This window comes from Tiliqua scincoides, chromosome 4, assembly GCF_035046505.1.
Source record: "Tiliqua scincoides isolate rTilSci1 chromosome 4, rTilSci1.hap2, whole genome shotgun sequence".
Lineage (NCBI taxonomy): Eukaryota > Metazoa > Chordata > Lepidosauria > Squamata > Scincidae > Tiliqua > Tiliqua scincoides.
The window spans coordinates 96,315,614-96,342,043 of NC_089824.1; the positions used below are offsets into that span (position 1 = coordinate 96,315,614).

Here is a 26,430-nt window from a genome sequence, read left to right on the forward strand (position 1 = left end):
AAGAACATAAGAGTCCCAAAGGCCAAAGGCCCACCTAGTCCAGCATCCTGCATCTCACAGTGGCCCACCAAATGCCTGAGGGAGCACACAAGACAACAGACACAATCTGCATCCTGGTGCCCTCCCCTGCATCTGGCAATCAGAGGCAGCTTGCCTCTAAAACTAAGAACTTACACATACCTACTATGACTTGTAAACCATAATGAACTTCTCCTCCAGAAATTTGTCCAATCCCCTCTTAAAGGCATCGAGGCATGATGCCATCACTACATCCTGTGGCAAGGAGTTCCACAAACTAATTATGCGCTGGGTAAAGAAATATTTTCTTGTCTGTCCTAACTCTCCCTGAGGCAAGCTGGCAGAGGTAATCCAAACTGTATACATGTTCATGTGCTAATGTTGTTCAAATGTATGTATGAGCCAAATGTTATGTTATGTTAGAGAGAAATATGTATGTTAGCATGTTCACAAGCACAGTTGCCAAGAAGAGTTTAGATCCATTTTACCCAGAAGCCTTAGAGGAAGGACTACAAGCTGGGAGTCCTCAAGGAAAAGTCTGTTGGGAAGGAACCAAGGATACATCCTAATTGGTCTTTTATAAGAACAAAAATTAAAAGAAAAGTATAAGTAGAGGAAATGGGTAAATAAGTTAGTAAATAAGTTTGGAAATAGAGAATAGGGAAAATCAAATGAACTCTGTGTCACCCTTCAGAGTCAGAGCTAGCCTAACACAGAGAGGTCCCAGATAGATAAACAGAGGTAGTTAATTGCTTAAGCAATAAACCAATTTGACACAATCAAGATAACAGCAATTAGTTGTCAAGCTAACTAGGTAAGATTTATAGATTCAAGCTGAAGCTTCAAAGAATTCCCTTGACTAACTGCTTGCTGCTGGAATCCCCCCTTCTTCATTTGCAATTCCAAGACAGAATTGAGCAGAGAAGGGAAAAACACACAGAAGAGCACATTGGATTATTTTAAAAGCCAAAAGACATTGTTAAACCAAAATAAAGTTTAAAATAATGTATTTACAGAGAAACAGTGTAACATCTAAGAGTTAGGCTGCAGAAGAAAAGCTTACATTTAGACAAGAGGGAGCCTTCTATGATCTCTAAGACAGTAGCAAGATTATGAACCCTAATGGGGGTAATGAGGGTTAACTGATGAAGTCGTAAACAGAAGCAAACTGCCAGCAGAAGTGTTTTGTTTGGGTAAAAGTTGTAAAATAATTAGTAGGGAGAGATTAGAGGTCAACAGAAGCCACATGAAGTCCACAAGTGAAAATGCAGCTTCTGAACAGTTTGATTCTGTAGCTCAAGCACCAAATAGGGACTTTAAAAGCTGTTCTAAAGTCATTTAAAGGGAAGGTAGCACATATAATGTTACAAAATTTATTGTTTGTAAACTCAGAAGTTAGCAAGTATATTCTTTGCTGAATATTAGTTAAATTAATAATGGAAAACCTAAGTTAAAAAGATTTGAGTCTGCCTTAGAGTGAGGCTTGCAAAATTAGATGCTGTACAGCTAATGTGGAATGTGAAATTCTTATCTAAGCAGGAATATTTCAAACCTGACAACTAACTAAAATGCCCAGACTTTCCTAGGCGCCAGAATAGATAGTGAATTTAAGAATATTACTAGTAATGAGAATAATTAATCTTGGTAGGCACAGACTCATTAACAGGGAGTCTGTTCAAACTCAAAGTTGACAGAACAGATATGAACTACATATCAAAGTTGGCAGAATCCAATAAGGAAGAAGCCTCAGGAATGTGGGAGAGAGAGGCCTCCAGCAAGAGATTTCTCTTGAAAATGCAGTTTATATCAGAGAAGAGAGATTTTATAGAAATCAGAGATTTCTATATAACTTCTTGTAGGAAAAAGTTACAAAATAATTAAAATTAGATTAGAAGAGAGGATAAAAAGGTGATTAAAATAAGTATAAACACGGATTAAAATAAATGGATTATTACAAGATTAGTGTAATTGGGAAAATTAAGATAGAGGCACACTGCCCCCTTTTGAAATAGTATTGACATTACAGAAAGGGGAGGAGTTCTCCAAAATGGCGAATACAGTAACCTGAGATGTTTAATGTATGCTCCAGATATGGCAATAGCCAATGGAAAAATCCCCATATCCGACATCACAGGCTCTAACAAATATGATTGGAGTTTTCTCGAGACAAAGAACCTACAGGTATAAATGGTCACACCCAGAAGGGAATGTTGCCTTTTCTCTGGGACACTGAGAGACCACAGCTCTCTGTGTTCCCCATTTTGAACCACCGAGAGAAGCCCATTGCTGGCAATGAATAAAGACTTGGAAATCACCACAATTTCAGTCTGCTGAGTTTGTTTTGAACCCTAAAGACACCGTGCAACATCCCAACACTCAACTTTCATGGATGTCCCTTGGTTCTGGTGATATGCGAGAGGGAAAAGAGCATCTCTCTATCCACTCTGTCCATCCCCTGCATGATTTTGTATGTCTCAATCATGTCCCCCCTCAGGCACCCCTTTTCTAGACTGAAGAGGCCCAAACGTTGTAGCTGTTCCTCATAGGGAAGGTGCCCCAGCCCAGTAACCATTTTGGTTGCTCTCTTTTGCACCTTTTCCATCTCTACCATATCCTTTTTGAGATGTGGCGACCAGAACTGGACACAATACTCCAGGTGTGGCCTTACCATTGATTTGTACAACAGCATTATAATATTAGCTCTTTTATTCTCAGTGCCTTTCCTAATGATCCCAAGCATGGAATTAGCTCTCTTCACTGCGCTTGCACATTGGATTGACACTTTCATTGGGCTGTCCACCAGCACCTCAAGAGCTCTCTCCTGATCTGTCTCAGACAGCTCAGAACCCATTAGGCTATATGTAAAGTTTTGATTCTTTGCCCAATGTGCATGACTTTACACTTACTTACATTGAAACGCATGTGCCATTTTGCTGCCCAGTCTCACCTGTAATTAGCTTTGGTATTCACATATGTTTACATTATTCCTGCAGAAGTCTATTCAAAAACATAGAGGAATGAAAAGAAGTTTGGTAGAAACTTTTGGTCTACAAGATCAATCAGCCTATTCCTGAGAATATATATTACAAAAATTATGTAGAAGGACAAGTTCATTTTTGACTCTCATAGACATTTACTCAAAACAGTTAGCATTAAAAAAGCTGCTCAAGATGAAGCGGAAAACTTTTCATCAGTTATAGTCAGGTGACTTAAGGCCTAAACCTATCCTTAAGATAAACCAGTGCATGTTCACGTATGCTGGCTCAGCTCCGGTCCCCTTTGGAGAGCTCAGGTGGAGCTGAGTCTGGCTCAACGCAAGTCCAAGGGACTTGCGTTGAGCCAGATCCATGGATGAAAAATCCATGGGTAAAAAGGCTCCACCTGTACTATATTAGCTTTTTTTGCAGATAACATTCTCTGTCATTTTCACAAGCAACCACTGCTCTATTCACTGTGAATTATAAGCTTTACTAAGCTGAGAAAAAAAATGGTCTTCTATAGTCTATTTTTAGCAAAGATCATGGTAGATTTAGATTACAGTGGATTAAGTAAGAGATTTTAGCAGAGACAGCACACAGGCCAAATCTAGCTTTAGTTACACCTGTGCAGGCCCACTAACCTAGAAGGAAGGCAGTGTAACAGAAAACTTAAAGATCGAATGCAGGTCATTCATTCATTAAAAACAGTGAGAATTAAATATTATGCTTAAAGACTAGAAAAATATTTGACTTTCTTACTCAAAGATTAGTGTGTATATGATGTTTTCCTGTTGAAAATTCTGTTTTGCATGATGTAGAATCACCAAGTTGTACACACCCATTTAACACCACAGTGAAATATCCTTTCTTGCATTTGTCTCACGGAGGTATAAACATCTTCATTTAGGCACCCATATTTTTTCATTTAAGTTCACTAATTTTCTTCATTAGTTGTTCATTCTTTTAAAATTAGTTTATAGTGTACATGTGAACACACAAATTTTGTTTCAGGTCTTTTTCTGAACATACTTTCTCTCATTCTTGTTTCACTTTTATAAATGAAATCAATGCTCTATGCATGTTAACCAAATAGTCACTGGCATGGAATGGGCTGTCTAAATAACTACTTTATCTCATCTACTTCCGATCTAATCAGCAAAATGGATCATACAAATAGGATTACAAGCCATCATCACATATTGCTGTTGTCTATTTATACAACGAAATTTGGGTCTCCACAAATCAGATACTAATGCACATTAACATTTTGTACTACTTCCGTAATTCCTCCACTGACTTTTTGTGAACTACTCTAAAATTATGTTTTGATTAGTTAGGCTTTAATCAACAACTTTAAACAGAAGATTATAAAGAAGTGGTTTACAAAGTGGTGGGATGCGACCCACCATTGGAACCAAAATGGGTCATTCTTAAGGGGAGTGACCTGTAAATGGGTGCCCGAATGGCGCTAAAGTGATTGTGGCGCCACAGGCACCCAGGTGCATTTGCACATACCTGGGGGCACAGTGCAGCCTCCTGGGGGTCCTGAAGGCTTGCAGCCTTCTTCGCAAGCCTCCCCTCTGCTGCAGTGGACTCCGATTTGCAGTTGGAGCCCACTTCCAGTTTTGGAAGTTCCACGCCCTGCAGCTCCAACCGCAAACCAGAAGTGGGCTCTGAGTGCAGATTGGAGCCCATTGTAGCAGAGGAGAGGTTCACAAAGAGGGCTGTGAGCTTCCAGGATACTCCAGGGGGCTCCACAGCCCCCCTGGGTATGTGTAAATGCGCCTGGGTGCCCACAGCACTGTGACTGCTGTGGCACCATTGGGACATCCCCCACCCCAGTCCGTGCCCCCACAAGCACTTTCTCCAGGTTCTCAGACTCCCTGAAAGTTAGAGAACCACTGTTATAAAGAGTTAGAACATTTCCTCTGAAATATATGTGCCTTCCCCTCTGTGTTTCCTCAGAGCATTTTTTAATTAACCCATGTACACTAAATGCTACATGGGAGCAACTCAAAATGTAGCTGCTCTTTAATACAGCACAGTTATTTTTGACATCATATTAATTAGCAGCTTGCAATTTCTATTGCAGTGACACAAATGGCAAAACTCTACTGTCAGACCTTTAAGAAATCCTGAAATGTCAGGAAATTCCCCATTTTGAAAAGAAAGTGATGATGTAGGAAGACATATTCGAAGAGAAAATGCTAATATTAATTAATATTCAGTATTTCTTGGAAGGCATACTGCTTCTATTACTGCAAACTTAATTTTTTGAACATAATATATGTCAATCTTATTAAAATTATTCATCTGAACCTCTTCCCTCAATACATAATATTCAACTTTGTTAATAACACGTATGGTAGCCATAGACATCAGTGTAACTGGAGAAAGGAAAAATACGACATATTATTACACAAAACACTTTTCTGTATTTTATATTAAAAAAAATTAAAATAAAATGTATTAAAGCATAAAACACTTCAAATACTCCAGTGAGACTGCAAAAAATGCAATTTTAAGATTAACAGAAGTATTTATTATATTAGAGATAAAAATAATTTTTAAAATTCACTTCTTAAAAAATAATTCATCTTCTTTTTGGTAAAAGGAAGACCACTTTTCAACTCATGATTTTTATTTCTCATATCAGTATTTTTTTCAAGGACTTTTCCAAATATGATTGAGATCCAACAATGAGCATCTATGTTAGATCCACAAGGGGCAATTCAGATAATCCAAATGGACAATCAGATAATCCGTGATTTATGGATTGCAAATGTGGCATGAATGGACTCTGAGCCTACAGGCTCCTTCTTCCCCTCCAGACTGAAGTTGTAATTACGACAGCTAATTAAACGAAACTGGTTAGCTAAACCACTTCACCATGTGTTATTCAAACCAGGAACTGTCAACGGGCAGCCCAATCCTAAACCCAGTGGCGCCCAAGGCTCCAGCAGCACTAACATGGCTGCCGATGGATCCAATGGATGCTGGGCTAACATCAGAAGTCTTCTTGGGGTAAGGGAGCAAATGCAGCCGCAACACCAATGGGTCTCTGTTATGTATGTAACCCAGTCTGGGTCTGATTGACCCAGATTTATGGCTGGCCAATCGGGTGATGGATCGAAATCCTACCATCCGATTGGCCCTCTATTAATGAAAGCTCTGGCCAATCATGTGATGGATCGAAATCCTACCATCCAATTGGCCCTCTAGTTAAGGTTTCAATTGCACCAATCATGGGAATTCTGGGCGGAGTTAAAGGCTATAAAAAGCCAGGAGTTTGCCTTGTTTTTTGCTAGGTTCTGTTCTGAAGATGGAGTAAACATATTGACCCGTTATCACTATGCCTTCCTTTATTTGCATGGACCCACTATATAACAGTCTCCTTGGATCTGCGCCCTCTTCTGAGCAGGCACAGACTTGAGAGGCCAATGCCAGGCTGTTTGGGCACCCCTGAACTAGAATATGAAACCAGGATTGTTATCTAATCAAGATTTCTTTACATGAAAGGTAAGGAGGAAAGGGAAGTGCATGCATGAACTTGATGTTCATCTCTACTATGTTCATTATCTGCCGGATCATCTGAATCAAAAATATATATTAGTTAAAATGGCTGCTGGAGGAAATATAGTCCAGTAAACTCAGGGCACTTTCATGATATATAACTTGCTGATGTAATGCAAAATATGTTTCCTAAGCAATAAATAATGTGATTTAAACATTCAAATGATTTAGATCAGGGGTGTCCAAACTTATTGGCAGGAGGGCCACATCATCTCTCTGACACTGTGTCGGGGGCCGAATTAATTTACATTTCAAATTTGAATAAATTTACATAAATGAATATATTAGAGATGGAACTTGTATAAATGAATGAAGGTCTTGCAATAGCTCAAGGCCTATAAAAATCCTTGCACAAAGCAAGGCTAGCCTTTCCTTCACTGCCATTGCTACATCACAGATGTGAAACAGCAAGCAGTGGAGGAAACCCTTGTCCCACAGCTCATGCGAGAGGTCAGTCATCTTCACATTGAGAGCAATTGTGTCAGGCCAGCATGGAGCGCCAGATGCTCATTGGAGATTGGGGGCTCCCTGCGGGCCAGATTGTGGGTCCCTGAGGGCAAGTGGCCCCCGGGCCGGGGTTTGGGCACCCCTGATTTAGATTATTGATTTAGGGTGCAGTCCTAACCCCTTATGTTAGTGCTTTCCAGCCAATGGGACGTATGCTGCATCCTGCAGTTGGGTTTCACTCATGGAGGCCTCCTCAAAGTAAGGGAATGTTTGATCCCTTACCTAGGAGCTGCATTGCCCTTATGTCTGTGCTGGAAAGCATGGACATAAGGGGTTAGGATTGCACCTTGAAATGTTCAACTATAGGGATATATTTCCAAACTTAATGAAATTAATGGAACCTACCCATACAAAAATTATCTTAAAGTCAAGAACTACAGACCCTGCTGCCATTGCATCTGCCTCCACCCAACTAACTTCTACCCCATATCCTCTGTTGCCACATCTCCTCAGTTGCCACTATAGCAGCTACCTGTTTTTCCACTTCTGAATTTGTTGGTACTCACAGTGTCCCCAGTCCCACAGCTACCTTTTCTCCCTACCACTACTTAGCATGCTGCTGCTGCTGCTCTTTGCTACCAGCTCTTCAATTCTCAGACATTTTTTCTTCCCCCACTATTTCTTGCTGTCAAGTTTTCTTGGTCCCAGCATATAGCTGGGGAAAGAGCAGCGATGAATTTTGTTATATAATTTTCTATGTGTGGTTTCTTCTTATTTCAGTGAGGTTTACTCCCAGGTAAATGTATAGGACCTTAAGCACACTTTGACTGTTCCTGAACCAAAACAACAAACTGTTTTCTGCAATTTTACACAGAAAGACATTTTAAAATCTTGTATGTCCATACTGGACTGTTATTCCTCAAATATTTCTTTTGTTATATCAGGGGAACACAATACCACTAGTTTAGTTGGCATCCTCCAGTCTCAGAAGACTGTGGTATTGCACTCTGAATGGTGGTTCTGGAAAAGCATCTAGTGTAGCTGAGAAGGCCAATTCAGGAGTGACAATCCCTTTCACACTGACAGCAAATGTAGTCTGTCCCTGGTCTGTCTCCCTGGCTATGGGCCTTCCTTCTTTGCCTGTCTGTTGGGCAAGTGTCTCTTCAAACATGCATTTAAAATGGAGATAATTCTTTCAAATATAGTGATATTTTTCTATCAACTATGTCAGTGGTTCAAACTTTTTAGCAGCGGGACCCACTTTTTAGAATGACAATCTGTTGGAACCTACCAGGAGTGATGTCATTAACCTAGAAGCAATGTCATAGCCAGAAATTACATCAAGCAAGAAAACTTTTGACACCACCACTTATGATAAAGTCAAATTAAGGAAGTTAAAAGTTTACAAATTTAATTTAAATAAAGAAGAGCCCTTCTAACCCTTCCAAGAAGTTGCTGACCTGTTTTAAAAAAATTCCCCAAACATTGCAAAGGCTGCAATCCTATCCACACTTACCCAGGAGTAAGCCCCATTGACTATCATTGTTAAAAGCATATACATTGCAGCCTGTTAAAAGTACAGATCTGTCACATTTCCCCAAATGCAGTCATATCCCATGGGAGTATCAAGTCTAATACATAGTATACACTGAAAAATAAAGTATACACTGATATGAATGGGGACCCACCTGAAATTGCCCTACGATCTACCTAGTGGGTCCCAATCCACAGTTTGAGAAACACTGAACTATGTCATTCACTAAGTATAGGATGCTGCTTGCACTCCTGTAGCACCAAACTGTTAATGCAGATTTATAGGATCAGGTTATTAAGTACTTAATTGTCAATTTTATATTGCTGAGGTTTTTGTCAGTTTATTTTAATACAAAACACAGTTCATTGTTTTAACACAAATTTCTGTGTCATCTACCAACTATCTCATCAAAACATGATGTGCAATCTAATTGACTCATACTGAAGTACTTACTACAATTCTACTTCAGACTAAACTTTAAAGGCCAAATTCTGAACACACATAACTGCTATTGATTTCAACACAAGTTTACTCATATACTGTATATCTTAAATCCCTCAAGAGGCTTAGCTCTGTCATTCTGAACTGGTTTCAGCTTTCCAAACACATGGAAACCTCAGAGACTTGACTCCTGGGTATAATTAGACAAAAGGTATTGTATGCTATGTAAACAAAGCAGACAACAAAGAATGTCACAATGAAGGTGCAAATTTTGTATGAACATGATACACTTTTTGATTCCCTATTAAAAATTACATAAACTCCCAAAAAATAGGGGAAAGAATGGGAATATATACAGAAAATTGAATGTCTTATTTTCATAAAATAGTTCTGAACTGTTCCCCCGAGAAATAAAACAAAACCAAAAAACTTGAAAAATTTGGTATTTTCCACATTGTATTTTAACAATTGGTGTAATTTACCCAGATGTGCCAGTGTGGACTGCATAGCTTTAATTTTCACATGGTTACACAGTTCTCAATTATTTCCTATTGTAACTTGTAGAGAACAGTTTGCTTTTTAAAGACAATATCAATTTAAATGCAAAAGTCTGGATTCACAGCGCATAATACATGGAGGGTTTTTTTTGAGAAAGAAAACTTCCAGAATGAAGAACATGTAATCATCTCTAGACTATTCTACAAAAATAGGTCAGCTTTTCCACAAACACAAAAAAATAAAAATTGATGCTAGCTATTTTAAATAATACATTATGTTGGTGCAAATACAAATCAACCACCAAAAAGAATGATGTATCAGACAACATCAGCAGCACTTCTCTAAGATAATGCCACTCAAGAGTCTAAGGGCCCGATCCTATTGGGTCTGGCACCAGCACTCTGGTCTGGCCCAGAGACAGTAGTTGCAGGGCCATAGCGCCGAAGGACATGCGGCAAGGGCTCCCAGCAGTCAGTATGGGCTCTGCCGCCATATCTTAACCCCCCTCCCGGGCTGCAAAACCCAACAAAGGTCTCCTCAAATCTGCACCTGCTCAATAGCAGGCCATTTCGGTGCCACTGGATCCTTGAGTGCTAGTGAAGCTTAGGATTGGGCTGCCCGTGATGTGGGTAGAACCTCTGAATAAAACTATTAAGAGCTCAGGTGATCCAGTCATAGAAGTGAGTACAATGTGATGCTGCCATTCTCTCTGGATATACTGTACTATATATAGTTGGAGTTCCTGTCGAAGCCTGAGAATTTTCTTGCACATCTTTACTCCCAGGATGGCACAGTCGCCATTACTCTACAGGCCACATGTCATTCAGAAGCAATTCACACCAATACACTAGTAAAGGTCTGTCTTTATGGATATGATGCAAAAATGCTTTTATTTGTACTAAATTTGACATGCTACTTACTTTCAGTTACTGTGCATAGGATCAGACTCTAAGATCCCAATGTTAATCCAAATCACACTGTGAAAGCAGTTTTTCTCTTTCACTGTACAACAATGCTGGACACTGCTTCAGCAAGTATTACAAGGAGTGGGACTAGTAATGCTGCACTGCACAATATGATATGCTAGGTAGATGAAGCAGCTACTAGGATAAATAATATTGGCATAACACCACACCCAGTTTTCCTGATAGTAATGTTTTGGGTAGAGGTCCTTCTGGCAAACATCACATTGGATGCAGTACTCTGGATGTGCTGCCAGTATTCAACTGTAAATCTGGACCCTTAACAAACTGTTTAGGATTGTAGCTGCACAATATCACAAACCATGTTACACCAGAACAGTGACATCACCCTGGTATTACAGACAGTTACATTCCCATAAATGTGATCAACATATGCAAACTTCAGAGCATTCACATTAGGCAAAGATTAATAATAATAAAATGGCCTACCTTACAGGATTAATGTAAAGATTACTAAAATAATATATGTGAAGTGCTTTCAATTCCTGAAAGCTCAATATGAATGCTAAGTATTAGAGAGCCACTGCAAAATTAATTTGTGCCCCGTTTTCAAGAGAGTTCATGTAATTAAGTTAATTTCCTTTTCAAAAACAAGGACATATAGTACTATAATAAAAAAAATAAAACATGTTTAATAGAAGAATTAAGATGCTTACAAATTCAATCATGCAACAAAAAGAGTAAGCATTATAAGAAAGGCTGAAGCCAGTTTTCTCTGCTAGTAGGGCAACTAGATTTCTAGGTGGAGCTTTGATTATATGAATAGGAAATTAGTTGTTTCCTCAGACAAACATAAGCATTCATAAAGGACAACATAAAAGTCAATAAGGCAAGTGGTGCAACGTTTTGTAGAACTCTGCCCATACAAATCTTTCCACTTGGTTCAGCTGAGAATTGGGCTTAGCAAGCAGAGCTGTTCCTGAAAAACCTGAATATAGCTCATATTTCCCCCCAGCCCAGTTCTAAAATTTGGATCCTACTGAGTTCTTGATTACATAAATAAGGTCTAAAGTCTCCTTCTATGAGCCCCCCTTCCCCACAATCCATTGAATCCTGGCCCACTGTTTTTTTTTCCTTTTCATTTACCCAACAGTAGCAGTAGGTAGGCCTAGATGGAGGCCTCCTCAGTATGAGCGTAGATGCCCAGAAAACTACATGCTCAAGGGTCCCATGCTCAAGGGTCCTCAAGGGTCTCAAGTAAAGCTAGGACACTACTGTTACAGCATTCAAGGAGGGACAAAGGGAACCTTTTAAAGAGACTGTCAGAGAGATCTCCTTATTGCTGCCAGGTAATTGGGATGGTAAGTTTCATGCGGTGGGATGGTCCTTCAGACACTCTGGTCGAGTGCCTTAAAAGGTGAAGATCATTACCTTAATTTGCACACAGAAATAAACAGGCAATCAGTGCAGATAGCATAGCACATGTGAGATATGCTCTTCATGCTTCCTGCCAGTCAACCATCAAGCAGCAGCATTCTGCATGAGCTGAAATTTCCAAATGGTCTTCTAGGGCAGCCTTATGTCAAGTGCATTACAATAGTCCAGTGGTCTTCAACCTTTTTCATGCCACGACCCAGACAGACAGACAGACGACCCATTGTTGATCCTGCCACCCTCCAGGGACTCTATCCACCCAACCCTGCCCCTGTTGCCACTCACTACCTGTCTCCGTAATGCCTTCCCAGCACTGTTTATTGTAACCAAATATTCTTATTAGATAGAGCAGAAAAAGTAACCATGAAGTTACCGCTTCACTACTAGTGCTAGTGAAAACTGTTTCAGCACCACTGCTAAGAATCTGACCAGGACTAGGATACAATCTCCTGGTACATGAAGGGGCACACCAGATGTCTACCCCTTTACCTGGTGGTGCTCTAATCCAGTGGTCTTCAACCTTTTTCATTCCTGTGAGTTGCCACGACCCCACAACCGAGCCTTCATGACCCCATTGGGTACCAATCCCAAGGCTGAAGAACACTGTATTAGTCCAAACAATATGTAACAAATACAAGGACAACAATGGTTAGGTTTGATTAGCCCAGGAAAGAATGCAGCTGGTACACCAAACTAAGCTGGGCCAAAGCACTTGGCCACAGCTAACACCTGGACATTCAGGTACAAGGTTGGATACAGAAGCAAACCTTCTCTTTCAAGGGGAAGGCAATCCCTTCCTGAGCAGGTTGACAATCCACATACTGGATTACAATTTTCAAACTGATAGCTCCACTGTTTTGCTTGGTTTTGACTTCAGTTGCAAGCTCACACCCTCATCCACTCAGTTCACGCTGTATTTTTGTTTCTTAACCACGAGTGCTACAATCATTTTATCAGCAATAAAACCATAAAAGCTTTAAAATAGCTTTTACTAATTGAGGATAACTTTTGCAGGTACAGAACTGCACAGCAAACATTACAGAATCAGAAGCGTTATTAGAGTTGATGTCATGTGGTGCAGAGTTTGGCAATCCAGAAGTTTGGCAGTGACACAATGATGTCACTGCCAAACTTCCAGGTTGCTGAGCTTTCTGCCACAGAAGCTTCTGCTAACTCTAGAAACACTATATATGCACAATAATGCTATCTCTATATACACACATGGCCCACGTGCAACCAGGCTTCTCCAGTTACCAAGGGTGCCGAGTCCCCTTTAAAAAGCGGCACATGCTGAGGTCCCCCATTATCTTCACCTCCTCCCTCCACACACACCATTTGGTGGGCTACTAGTCTATGTATTAATATTACAGTTCAAGTCCACTTCTGCTGTAATGTTTGAAGTTTAAAAAAGCACTATTGGGGTCAGCCCACTCCTTCTGGCTGCTTCCCACCTCCTGCCTGCTTCCCACCTCCACCTGAACAGGAGCACTGCAATGCGCATCTCACTTGGCAAGCTCCCACAGACCCACCAGTCTGGATCCCACACCACCACCCAGGCCCACCAGTCCTCAAAGCAGGCTTTGAGCTCCTGCAGCTGTGGGCAGCTCTTCTGGGTTCAACCAGATGCCTTGCTGCATCAGACCATGCAGCGCCACTCAGGATTCACACGCAGCCATCCAGGAAGGCCCCTGGAAAGGATTCATGGCATCTCCTGTGGGCCAATTTTATACGTTATATTTGTACAACAGAGACGATGTCTAGCAGGGTGGGTAAGTACTATTCATAGGCACTGTGAGTTATTAAGGTTATATCTACCTATGATCCGAACGTATTATATATTGATTCAATATTGTTCATTTGTTAGACTGTATGTTTGAAATTCCTGCTCTATAGCATGTGGCACATAGAGAGAGAGAGAGAATGTCATGCATAGCTGAAGTAGTGGTTATAGTGGATTTACTCAGCACTGTTCTTACTCACTATAAGCACAAGAATAAACTAAATCACTGGTTACTAAATTCTCTGAGAGTTCAAGGACCAGAATAAACCTTTGCAGGGACGGGGTGAAAAGCAGACAGACAGCTGTGAGGGACATGGGGGCTTTTTGTAACTCAGCCTAGTCCCTGCTGGCATCGGGGGGGGGGGGGTGTGGGGAGCCCTGCCTCTCCATGGCTTGTAAAAAGTGTTTTTTTTAAAGTGATTGTGATCCACTTCCGGTTCCGCAATCACAACCCAGAAGTGGGTCGCAATACCTTTTTTTACTTTTTACAAGCCATGGGGAGCCCTGCAGGGGGCTCTGCAGGGTTCCTCGTACCCCAAGGAGGATGGCAGGGACACAGGTAAGATGTCAGGTAAGGACACAGGTAAGCCCTTAAGTCCCCAGCAGCAATGCGATCCTGGGGATCTTGTTGCCAACATTTCCCCACTCCTGGACAGTGCTCCTCGAGCTGGTGGGTCATGACCCACCCGTTTGAGAACCACTGAGCTAAACCAATGATATTACATTTTTAAAAGAACAATTTATGTTGGAAACATTTTTTAGTTTGACTGACTTGCTCTACAGCAGTCTCACTGATAAAGAATAGGAATATTAGAAATAGGAATACTGATACAGAATAGGAATAGGAGACAGTGTGTGTGTGCAACTATGGTCACAGTCTACACAGAGTTAAGCCACTGAAATAAATGGGATTAAGCATTCATAACCCTGCTTTGGTCTGTGTCCACAAAACACCAATCATGAGATAGAGGGAGAGGCAGAAGACAACAGGCCTGTGCAATGGCGTAGCTAATGAACGTGTAGCCTGGTGCAGAGCTCAAAATGATGCCCCTGAAGTGATGTCACGACCGGAAGTGACATCACAGCCGGGCTTTTTAAAAAGTGCAAATTGGGGGACACCTGCTTCCTCCCCCCAGCAGTTCACCATCCACTTGATCTGTGACCTCTCCCCCAGCCAGTGGCATAGCTAAGGCATCTATATGCTACCTGGGATCAAAGAAGATTTTGTAGCCCCCCTCCATGACAAAATCAAATTTAATTAAATAAATAAAAAATGTGCCCCTTAGTGGTTAGAGACACTGCGCTGGGGTGAAGAGGGATGGTTATTCTTTCCCTGCTAAATATAAGAGGAGCACCATTTGAAAAAGTGCCTGTTTACCAGTTAGCAGGAGTAGCTGTGTTATAATATATGGAAATGAGAGCTGACTCATATTAACACCTTATTGGTTCCATGTTGTAGCATAACAACATCTCATTGGCTCTCAGAATAATCAGTCTCATGGGTCAGTTTTGAGTTTAAAAAATCCACTTTTTGTTCCATAAGGCAGTTGCGTTTTCATTTTCTGGTTAATTGGCCATGACTTTTGATAGAATATTCCAATGGGGTTTGTTTCATTGCATTCTGCATTAAATTACCTTTCCAATGATATATAACATGATGGTATTATTTGTAGAGACCAAATTTTTTCACAATTTTGGCCACTAGTGTCAAGCTCAGCTTGTTGCCCCCTAAAGCTTGTTGCCCAATGTGACAGCTACCCCCACACCCCCATAGCTACGCCACTGGGACTGTGAATCCAATAACTGCAGGAACTTGAAACTTCTTGGCTTGTCAAATTCAAGGATATTCACTGAGGGTGGGGAAAAAGTAAAAACAAAACCCAGATCAGCCACCTGAACAACTTAAGCTTCTTTTCCTGGCAGTGGCTCATTGCACAGTGCCTCAGACAACAGGGGCTAGAACAGCTTTCCCAAGTGTCACTGGTCTTTGCAGGCTCCCTTCTTACATAAGAATTTCTCAGATCTGCAAGAGATTCTCACCCCATAAAAATAGCAAAAGCTTTCTCATATTGTTGATTATCCCTCTCTTTTTCACCCACCCTCAGTCCTCTCAGATGCATGTTGTGTGGTTGTGTTCCTTTCACCTGCCCATCTCTGGTTTGTCCTGAGGACTGAGGTGCCCCACAGCATCTGTCTGGCTGCAGGTACAGTAGCAAAACACCAATTCTTTGCTGTAGGCAGCTGGTTGGTCTGGGCAAGGTCTGAGCTGAATGTGGTTGCTTCCCATTGACCATGTGGCAGAAACAGCCAGGGAGAAGGCAAGAAGGTGAAGCTGCCAGCAGCTGCCAAGCACAAGGGAAGGTGCATACAGACACACAGGCAGGCAGAGTGAACAAGGCAGAGGCTGCTCTGTACTGTTGTCATTGCATACAAGCAGAGAAGATTGCTGCTGCTACTGCTGCTGGCTGGGGAGGTGAGGCAAGAAACGGAAGGAGGGGACTCAGCATGAGCATGCAGCAGCCAAACTGGAAATCATAATCAATCAGAGGATCATCAAATCACCATAGGGGACAGATAAATGGCTTCCACAGGGCTGTATGTTTGATGCCTCTGGTCTAGACTCTGCCAAGGAAATTCTGCCAGTTGTGATTTCTATGGTCACTACAGCACTATACTCTGACAATCCTAAAGGGCAACAAGGGCCAAAAAGTGGGTGCTTGGCTGGTCTATTATTATTATTATTATTATTATTATTATTATTATAGAAGGTAGTCCTTCCCAAGGAAATCAGCTACCTATCCTAGGTCCTTGGGAAGGACTCGATAGGTGGATATAAACAAAATCCAATCAAAAACATGACTGCAAAGTATAGCAATAACAAAAATAATACATTGAACTAATCAGCCAGTTCCTTGGCTACAGGTTTCTAGTAAAAAAAAGATGCATGGATTGCACGTGTATGATAGCGAATAGAGAAGCATACACAGACTGTGTTTACACTGCTCACTGGAATTATTTGTAGTGTACAGCACACTTGAAAAAATCTTTTCCCAATTAACATTTTGACTAAGAAGTAGAACAAATGCTACTTTCTGATGTTGATATCTTCATGTGAGTTTTACAGTTGTCTGATTGCAATTCCAGTTACAGTTTGTACAGTTGTCTGATTGTGGATATTTTCACACTTGGTTTGTTTTTCCATGCGGTTGACAGGGTTCATTTTACACAGAGACTGCTGCCTTTTCCACTTGGTTCAAGTAAGATTCAACTAGAAATTTACATGGTAAAGTGTTTTGCGTGTCTGCTCAGAAGTAAACCTGAATACCATCACAAGACAACTGACACAGATGAGGGGACGGAAGCCCAACTGGGATTTCCCACAGGAGAACATTCTCTGTTTGACTGCATTTTCAAGTGAAAAATGGAGAGAACAACTCCCAAGTGGGTACATTTTCACACTATAGTTGCATGTTTTGTTCCAGCTCCAATACCCAGTCCCTATTCTGTCACAACCTAAGAATGACTGTGATTCTGGACTGATGAAGGCAGACTACTGGCCTATGTGGTGCCTGGCCCTGTGTATGTGCAATAAACTCTGAAATGGGGCAGTAGGGCTTGCCTAACAACAGCAAGGAAAGGTTCTGTCCTCCAGGAACAGCGAACAGGGCATTTCCAGATGTAGTGCTTAGTCTGGGATTGTTTCACCTCCTCCATTCACTGTTTACAGGGGGTTAACCGACATTTCCCCTACACTTAAATTACTACATTTATTATTGCAGAAAATCCAACTTTTTTTGAGAACGGGTACAGAAAGAGCAGCACAGTGACCACAGTGTGATCGGCTGTCGAAGCTACTGTTTCATCTTTCTTTTTGAGGGAGAGACCAGTTATGGCCCAACCCTATTGGACTTTCCAGCACCAACGAAGCCACAATGCAGCCCCAAAGGTAAGGGGTGTTCCCATACCTTGAGGACTCTGTGACTGCCTCTCCACTGCAGTGTGCCGCGCACTCCCCATTGGTGCAGCTACACCAGCACCGGAAAACTGGACAGGACTGGGCCCTTAGCACCTTTCATCGTCTGCTAGTGTGAACTTAACAGTGCACTGCAATGCAAGCGCCCCAAAACCACTGCAGTATGGAAGGAACTTTTGCAATTCCATCTGTGAGTGCAAGTGGACAAGTGGGATTGCAAGTGTGGTGACTGGCTGTAAGTAAGCCCCACTGAGTTCAAAGGGGCTTAGTTCCAGGAAAGTATGCATAGCACTGCTGCCTCAGGCTGCAATCCTATCCACACTTACCAGAATAAGCCCCATAGACTACAATGGAACTTACTTCTGAGTAGACATCATAAGATTGGGCTGACAGGCTGCAATCCATCCACACTTTCCTGGGAGTAAGCCCCATTGAGTACAGTGGGACCTACTTCTGAGTAGACATGCCTAGGCGTGGACTCTCAGACTGCGATCCTATCCACACTTTCCTGGAAGTAAGCTCCATAGACTATAATAGGACTTACTTCTGAGTAGACAGGCATAGGATTGGGCTTTCAGGCTGCGATCCTATCCCCACTTCCCTGGGAGTAAGCCCCATAGACTACAATGGGACCTACTTCTGAGTAGACATACCTAGGACCGGGCTCAGCCACTACAAGGCGCGCGTGCAAGCAGCCCGCCTGCCCGGCTCGCCTTCCCGCCTTCCCCCCACCTGCCCGCCGCGCGGGCCTCTCTCCCTCACCCGCTTGTTGCGGTCGGTCTCCCGGACGGCGTCCTCCTCCAGCCCCTGGCGGATGAGCGCCCGCACGACGAGGACGTTGTTGGTGCAGCAGGCGCGGAAGAGCGTGAGCGGCTGCGGGCTGTCGGCGGGGTCCGACTCCCCCAGCGACCAGTCGTCGCCCTCGTCGTCGTCGCTCAGCGGCGGGTAGAAGGAGTCGTCCGAGGCGATGCTGCGCGTGTCCGGCAGCTCCGAGAAGTCCTCGTACTCCTCGTAGTCGTCGTCGTCGCCGGCCGCGCCCGCTCCCTCCGCCGAGGGGCTGCTGCAGTCGCCGCCCTTCGCCTCCGCGCCCGGACCCCCGGGCAGCGCCCCCGGCGGCAGCAGCAGCAGCAGCCTGCCCGCCGCGGGGCCCCGGCACTCCCCGCTCCCCTTCGCGTCCCCGGTCAGGAGCACCATCGTCGCCTCCCTGCGCGCTTTGCTTTGCCCTGCCCAGGCTGTGGCGCGCTTTCCCTCGGGGAGCCCAGCTCAGGCGGCGGGACGCCTGCAAGCCCCGCTGAACTCCCAGCGGCCCCCGCCTCAGCCTGTTCGCCACAGCACAGGCACAGACCCACACTGCGGAGCTCAGGGCTGAAGGGGGCGAGGGTCCTGCAGCATTCAGGGCAGCCTTGCCTCCCTCACACGCGCAAAGTTCAGCGGGAGGCGCGCGCGCACACACACACACAAAGTCCAGACCTGGAGACACACACACACAAAGCTCAGAGCTGGAGACACACACCCACCCACAAAGCACAGGCACTGATCTGAGGTGGAAAGGGGGCTTCCAATGCACTGGCACCCAACAGCAGCCACTTCAGAAGTACGGGAGGGGAAAAATGGCTCCCTATCCCAAAGGTACTCAGAAGTTTCCCCCTCAGTTCCAGCTACATGGGCAGGACAAAGAAGTTATCCTCGTCTGTCAAGAGTCGCGTTCAGTACTCCCAACACATCAACTGCTCCAGCTTGCAAGGAAGGCACCCTTCCTACCCACCCCAATGGGCATGAATAGCAGAAGCATCACTCATCCTTCCCAGTGCAACTGTCAACTGTCCCCTCCAACTTCTATTCCGGTAAATTTAGGAGGGGGGAGTTTCTTTCCCGCATTTACTGGAAGCCAGGCGTAGAGAAATCAAGTGTTTGCAAGCGGCCTGCATGCGGCATTGCTCCAGCATTCAGTGTCACCCCACCTCTTCGTTCCCGGTCATGTCTGCAGGGTGCATGGAGCTGGGGAGTTTAGGGAAACCCGAGAGAGAACTCCCTGCCAGCGTGCTTTTGCAATCCAGGAACAGGAGGGGGAAATCCAAACCAGCTTCTTCCCAGTCGAAAAACGCCCAAGCAAGCGATCTGGTGGCAGGCATAAGCAGCAGCAACCTCTTCCTCTGGTTTTTGGGACGCTCCCTCTTCCTGAGAGAAAAACCAGCGTCTCAAGCTATCCAATTTCCAGTATTGATCCAGGTCTTGGGCATGGTACTTTGAAAAGTTTCTCAAATCTCCTCGCTTTCTTCTTCCTAGAACTATATGACTTTGCAGTCAGGAGGCTGGATCACATGCTTTTCCCGCCAAGACAGAGAAACCAGCTTGTTAGGGTTTTCCCCCACCACACTGACACACCAGACTGGGAGCAGGTGAAATCCGATCTCGCTGAAGGAGTCCAAACAGCTTGCAGCCTTATGGAAGTGATCAGAGGAGCAAAGTGAAAACATTCTCTACAGTGTTGCTTCCATTTGGAAGGTCACCCTTTGCTTTGCAGTCCCTTGTCGCTCTGGAAGGAAAAAGAGCGCTCCAGAATACGAAGACTGCCAGCGATCAATCCTTTTCCATATTAATGGTCTGCAAAAGGCTGCGAGGAGGAGGAGGAGGAGGAACAGAGCAACTGACACGTTTAGAAAACTCCTGGCAGTGAGTCCTAAGCCGATCACCAGAAGATTGAGGCTCCAGCTTAGCGTGTTGACATCAGGGACACATTTGCAAAGCGATTTACATGCAGCTGTCCATGTTGGTTTTTATGCATCAGAGAAGAAATTACCATTGACAGGTGAGTAATTTGAGCACCTCCAACTTCTTTACCTCCTCTTAGGCTTTCTTCTGTTCTTCTCAGCTAAGTACAGTAATTTGCTGACATTTATGGCTTTGGTTATATTTTGCACTCTCTCTCTCTCTCTCCAGTGTTCCTCCAATTCATCATGAACATTTATCTTCTGGGCGCAAGAGTGTGAAAAAAATCCAGGAAGGATTAAATTAAACACAAATTGAGCTACTAAACTAAACTTTTTTTCCCCAGGAACTCATAAGTCCTGCACAGAAGAACCTTTAATAAATGCTAGTTAACATCTTTGCAAATACATACAAATGTGTTTAATATATGAATATGTATACACATTATATACATTTTCATTGATTTATTAAAAACAGGATTTACATACTGTAAGAATGAAAAATGTGTTCAAAATTATTGCAGATCTGCACATTGGAATTAAAATAAGTGTTCAACTTTAAATTAATACATTGATTTAAATCAGAACATAGTGCTGAAATAATTGGTCACTACTCTGTCATTAGAAGTTGGCATTGATTCCGTCTCTCTTCTGTACGGTTAAAGCAATACAGAAGTGAGGGAGCTATAGGTATATGGAATCTTCCTCAAATGGACCAGTGTAAAAGAAATATATCAGTGTAAAAAGCAATTAAGACTGGTTTTGTTTGGTTGCAAGGTATCTATCAGTTTTTTAAAAATCTATTTAATAGGTTATAGTTTTAAATTCCTATGATCAATTCTATTCATCTTGCCTTTGAGTGAGATCTAGTTAGAGGTCTGTGTGCTTTGCTAACCCAGTTGCCTGCCTTTGTCAGCGTGTTGTCTAAACATGTGGGGTGGGAAAACAGATACTAAATTTGTAGCATATCAGAATGCTATGGATGGATTTCTAGGAAAACTTTAAATCATCCTTAATTGATTGTCTGCTTGTTCAGGACAAGTAATAATTTCTTATTGACAAATAACTTGCCTGCAAAAACAACAAAGATTCTATAGCACCTTAAAGATTAACAAATTCATTTCATCATAAGCTTTGTGGACTACAGCGTACTTCATCAGATGCATGGGATGTTGTGTGTGTGTGTGTAAGTGTGAGTGAGTGAGTGAGAGACAGAACAAAAAACATTGTAAAAGGTATAATCCAAGGATGAAAGAGGTCAGCAATCATTATGTGAAGTTAAAATTTAAGCGATAACTATGATACATTTTAAATTCACATAATTATCACTGTTTGTACCTCTACTAGCCCATAGGCCAAGCCCTTTACAATTTGTTTCTTTGTATGTTCCTCTGTGTGTGTGTGTGTGTGTGTGTGTGTGCGCGTGCGCGCATGCGCGCGCGCACACCCGCACAACTAAAGATAAAACCATGAAAGATTATGCTGAAATAAATTTGTTAGTATGGTGCAGTCCCCTGGACTGCAAGGAGATCAAATCAGTCAATCCTACAAGAAATCAACCCTTACTATTCATTGGGACTGAAGCCGAAGCTTAAATATTTTGGTCATCTCATGAGATGGGAGGACTCTTTAGAAAAGACCCTGATGCTTGGAAAAATTGAAGGCAAAAGGAGAAGGGGGAGGCAGAGATGGTTAGATAGTGTCACCGAGGCAATGAACATGAATTTGGATAAACTCCAGTAATTAGTGGTAGACAGGGAGGCTTGGTGTGCTATGGTCCATGGAGTCACGAAGAGTCAGACACAACTTAACGACTGAATAGCAACAACAATGGTGCTACAAGATTCTTTGTTAGATTGATTAGGGAATAAGGGCCCAGTCCTTTCCACTTTTTTGTGCCAATGCAGCCATGCCAATGGGGCGTGTGCTGCATCCTGTGGTGGTGGGGCAGTCACAGAGGCCTCCTCAAAGTATGGGGACATTTGTTGCCTCAGGGCTGCATTATGGCTGGAAAGTTGAGTAGCTTTGGGTTCCAAGTCCCACTGAACTCAGTGTGATTTACTTGTGAGTAAATAGCAATTTTTTTTAAACAGCGTGTCTAAATAAAAACTGGTATTCTCTTTTTTGTGTTATATTTGTTTTATTTATAATATTAAAAAGAAAACAAACAATATTTATACTAAAACTGCATAAAACTGCATAAAAAAAGAAAAAACTATATAAATAAATAAAAACCGGTATTCTCAATAGCTAAGCACTCAGTGCATCCTAGGCTTTTGGAAGTGTGGGGAGGGATTTGGACAGCTCTCCACACATACATGCTTTGTTCTTTGTTTTGCATATTACCTTTCTGCAATTGTCACTGCTGCTCTTATAAATACCATCAGCTCTGCTTTAGCCGCTTTGCTGGAACTCAGAAGAAAGGTATGTCTGTGTTTCTCCTCCTTCTCCAAGACCAGAGAAAAAGGTTCAGCAAATTACAAGCATTTTGCAGTGGCAGCAGCAACATACAGTAATAGAGGGAAGGAGTTATCTCACCATCCTCTGTTTCTGTTCAACAGTTCCAGTTAATGTTTAGTTTCTAATATGAGATCCACTTGAGCTCAGTCCTGACATTGAGTTCAAGATCTTTGGCATGAAAGTCCTTTCTTCTTTGCCATGATGTAGATGCAGTCACTGTGCTTGCTTGGGGTGAATCATTTTGAACATGCTGAATGGCATTGTCTTCATTATAATTCATATGTTCCAAGCCCTGAAACTGAATGCAAGTTCTGAAGCTAAGCCCTTGTGAGCTCCAGCTCTTACTATGGCCTGATTCCAAATGATCAGCTTGTTTTAGGATCATAATTGATACTTTAAAAAAAATAACAGGTTATGTTTTAGAAGTCTGCTGACATTTCAAGGACATATTATTGTAATGCATTATTGAAACAAATCTCATGGTGTTTTATCCGAACTGCTAAATATGAAACAGGATGATGAAGAGACAATAAAGTCTGAGACAACATCAGGTGTTTAACTGAGGGTGTAACCCTATCCAACATTTCAGATATGATCCAGCTGTGCCAATGGCACATGCTGCATACTGCAGTTTGGGGGGGGGGGGGCGGGAGTCTCTTTAAGGTAAGGGAATGTTTGGGCCCTGAAGGGATTTTTCCATTCCAAAACTCACATGTGCTTCCAACAATGTAATGCCAAGCATCATTAAATATTTCTGGAATTTTAAGTGAAGCCTAGATTTTCAGTGAGGCCTAGATAGTTTCTTCCATAATCTTTAATGATTTATACACAATACACAAGAATTTTATCCCAGGTTCCCAAGAGTTACAGGGTGGAAAGCCAGTGCTACACCATTCGGCTGTCACCCAAACCACCAGGTGGCAGAGAGGTAGGTGGGGAGAGGCAAGGAGGAGATGTTCTGGAATGGGGGGAGGGTAGGAAGATGGTGGGGAGGAGGCATGCCAGGGGGAGGGTGGAAGGAAGGCGGGACTGGCGGAGCTCAGCTCTACCACATCCTGAGCCCCCTGGCCCAACACGGAGTTCTCCAATTATGCAGCAGCTCCAGAACTACCATAGAATCGAGTAACCCCATTGTGGGGCTACGTCCTTTACTTGGGGGAAGGGGATGAACATCACCTTCTCCCAAGGAGGTGGCAGCAGCTGCCTGGGGGGTGCTGGATGCCGCAACAGCTGCTTTTTGCTGCTGCTGCAGCCCCACGCTCTGGGCAGCTCAGGAGAGGGCTGCCCATTAGGATTGGGCCGCTTGTCATACTTCTGGAGTACACTGCATTCATTTTCAATGAGGTTTGAAAAACCAACAGAATATGCAGAATTCCTAGGCATTGTGCAGTATATTTGCTAACAAGGGGGTCTTACTCTTCAGCCCTGTTATGAGTTTGGATGTGTCATGGCAACTACCTGCATGGAGCTCCAAGTGCAGCTAATTACTGTCCTCCTAAAAGACCCTTTGAAGTTACTCAATTTTGCCTTTCCTCTGACACAGCCAAGTGCCCAGGTTATTTAACTGCATCATGTGCTATAAATTATGGCACACTCTTTTTGAGTTAGAAACCACAAACACAGCAGTACTTTTGAAAGTCAACAGTATTTGTAAATGACTTATCTACTTAACAGGTAGGTTTTTAATGTCAGGAGAAATAATAGCAATAATCTTAGTTCATTTGCAGCTAAAATATTGGGTGCACAGAGAACAGTTGTAATTCACTACTTTTGTCATTCACTTCTAGTTTGGCCCTGGATAAGTTACCTTTCTTAACTCTACCTGCTGTAAAATAGCATTAATATTGACTGAGCCAACAGCACTATCTTATCTGACTTGTCAAGCTACATAATTACTCTAGTCAGGATCTTCCATTTTCAATGTGTCTAGTCCAGCATAGTGAAATTCCCACTTTATTTGAAGCTCAAGATAAGAAGGTAGGGTGACTATTACTGCAGCTTCTAGCTAGTCTGATACTACTAGACTGAAGACACCTGCTGTAGTTTCCTTGCTGAATCTAGATGCATCTCTTAGTGACCAGTAATTGGATGTGAGAATGCCTGGACCCTTAAAAATGATCATTTGATGAAGATACAAACACTGATCCACTACTGAATATTATTTATGTCAATATGATTTAATACAAATTATATACTGATATCACAAAACAAACAAACAGGCAACGTAAGAGCTGGCTGGAAGGGATATATTTCCTCTTAACTCAAGTAAAGCCCCAGCCACACCTATTGGGCTTCTCAGATCAGCACTAGCTATATAGCTGGCGCAAATCTGGGAAACCTATGTAGGGCTGTCCAGCCTACCAGTGGGGGTTAGGATACAGCTAAAAAGGCAAAACTGCATGGAAAATTCCAAGTTGCATGGAGCTCAGCTTCCCAAGACTTTGAGCTGTGCAGATGCCCTGCCACACATCTTAAAGGGAACACTGAGGGCCCAATCCTATTCAACTTTGTAGCGCTGATGCAGCTACAATGCAGCCTCAAGGTTAAAGTTGTCATTGACAAAGATGGCATAGTCTCTGAAAGAGAAATAGACAAATTGGGTTGCCAAATATTTCATTCTACCAGAGCTCCTATAATTCTAGGAATTATCTGAGAGACAGGCAAAGTGTCAATAAAGTCTGACTGCACCAGTCCAGGGCCTAAGAGATGGGGGTTAAGGGGGTAATTTGTACCCAGGCCCAGAGTCAGAAAGGGGGCCCAGGAGTCAAAGGAGGGGGCCCAGAAAGTTCCTGGAATCTGACATTTTCATATATCACCTGAACTTGCTGCCTGTGCATGATGCTGGGGGCACAACCACATGCATTCAGTGGCAACTGCTGCTACAAGCCATACACACAAGGCCCAGGAATGCATCCATGACCTTCCTGAACACAGTGTCAAATCTGGGAGGAAGCTGGCCTGCTACAGTAGCTCTTTGGCTTGTGGATCCCTAACCACGAAGGAGTGTAGAGTTGCTCGGGGACACAGCTGTGGCACTGCAGCTGCTACAGAGGTCAGTTTTGGTGTATACAGGACACTTTCCATTCTGGTATGACCCTAAATACAATGATACTATTCTCCAGCAATGATTTTCTATATTTGAAATGTTTTAGAGAGACTTAGTGTGTGTTTGGTTTTCCATATTACTGTAGCTAGCTACCCATGCCACATGATTGGGTAGACCTGTGCTCCACATCAAGAAGCCTGGTAGACCTGGGCTCCAAAGACAGAAGACTGTCAGCACCTGCCCTCTGCCCTATATTGCCTCCTGTTCTGCCTGTCTCTATTGCCCCCGCCCCTTTCAGCAAGAGACCCAAAAGAAACTTTGTACCCCCTAATAAAATTCCTCTCAGAGGCCCTGCACCAGTCACATCACTGGCATGAAGTTTGCAAACCAACAGGGACTGCCTAGACCAGGTAGGTTAACAGCCCAACAGAGGAACAGCTGGGAGACACAGGTAATTTCTGCCAGATAAGCACCTGGAAAAGAGGGTATATAAGGAAAGCCTCCTCAGGTGTAAGCAGGCGGGGCAGCTGCAGTACTTTTCCAGGGACAACAATGGGGCGATTCTGCTTCACCTGCTGCTCCCACACTGCACATGACACAGATGCAGCATCAGTATG

The 26,430-nt window shown here is 43.0% G+C and overlaps 1 protein-coding gene across 1 annotated transcript in view; it reads right to left on the minus strand.

The window, feature by feature from the left end:
• The window catches only part of ANKRD33B (ankyrin repeat domain 33B), a 39,596-nt gene extending 20,803 nt beyond the window's left edge, over positions 1-18,793 (minus strand). The window contains exon 1 of the mRNA XM_066626220.1: positions 18,362-18,793. Coding sequence (XP_066482317.1) covers positions 18,362-18,793 — 432 coding nt within the window. The remainder of the gene's footprint in view (positions 1-18,361) is intronic.
• Between the last annotated feature and the right edge of the window lie 7,637 nt (positions 18,794-26,430).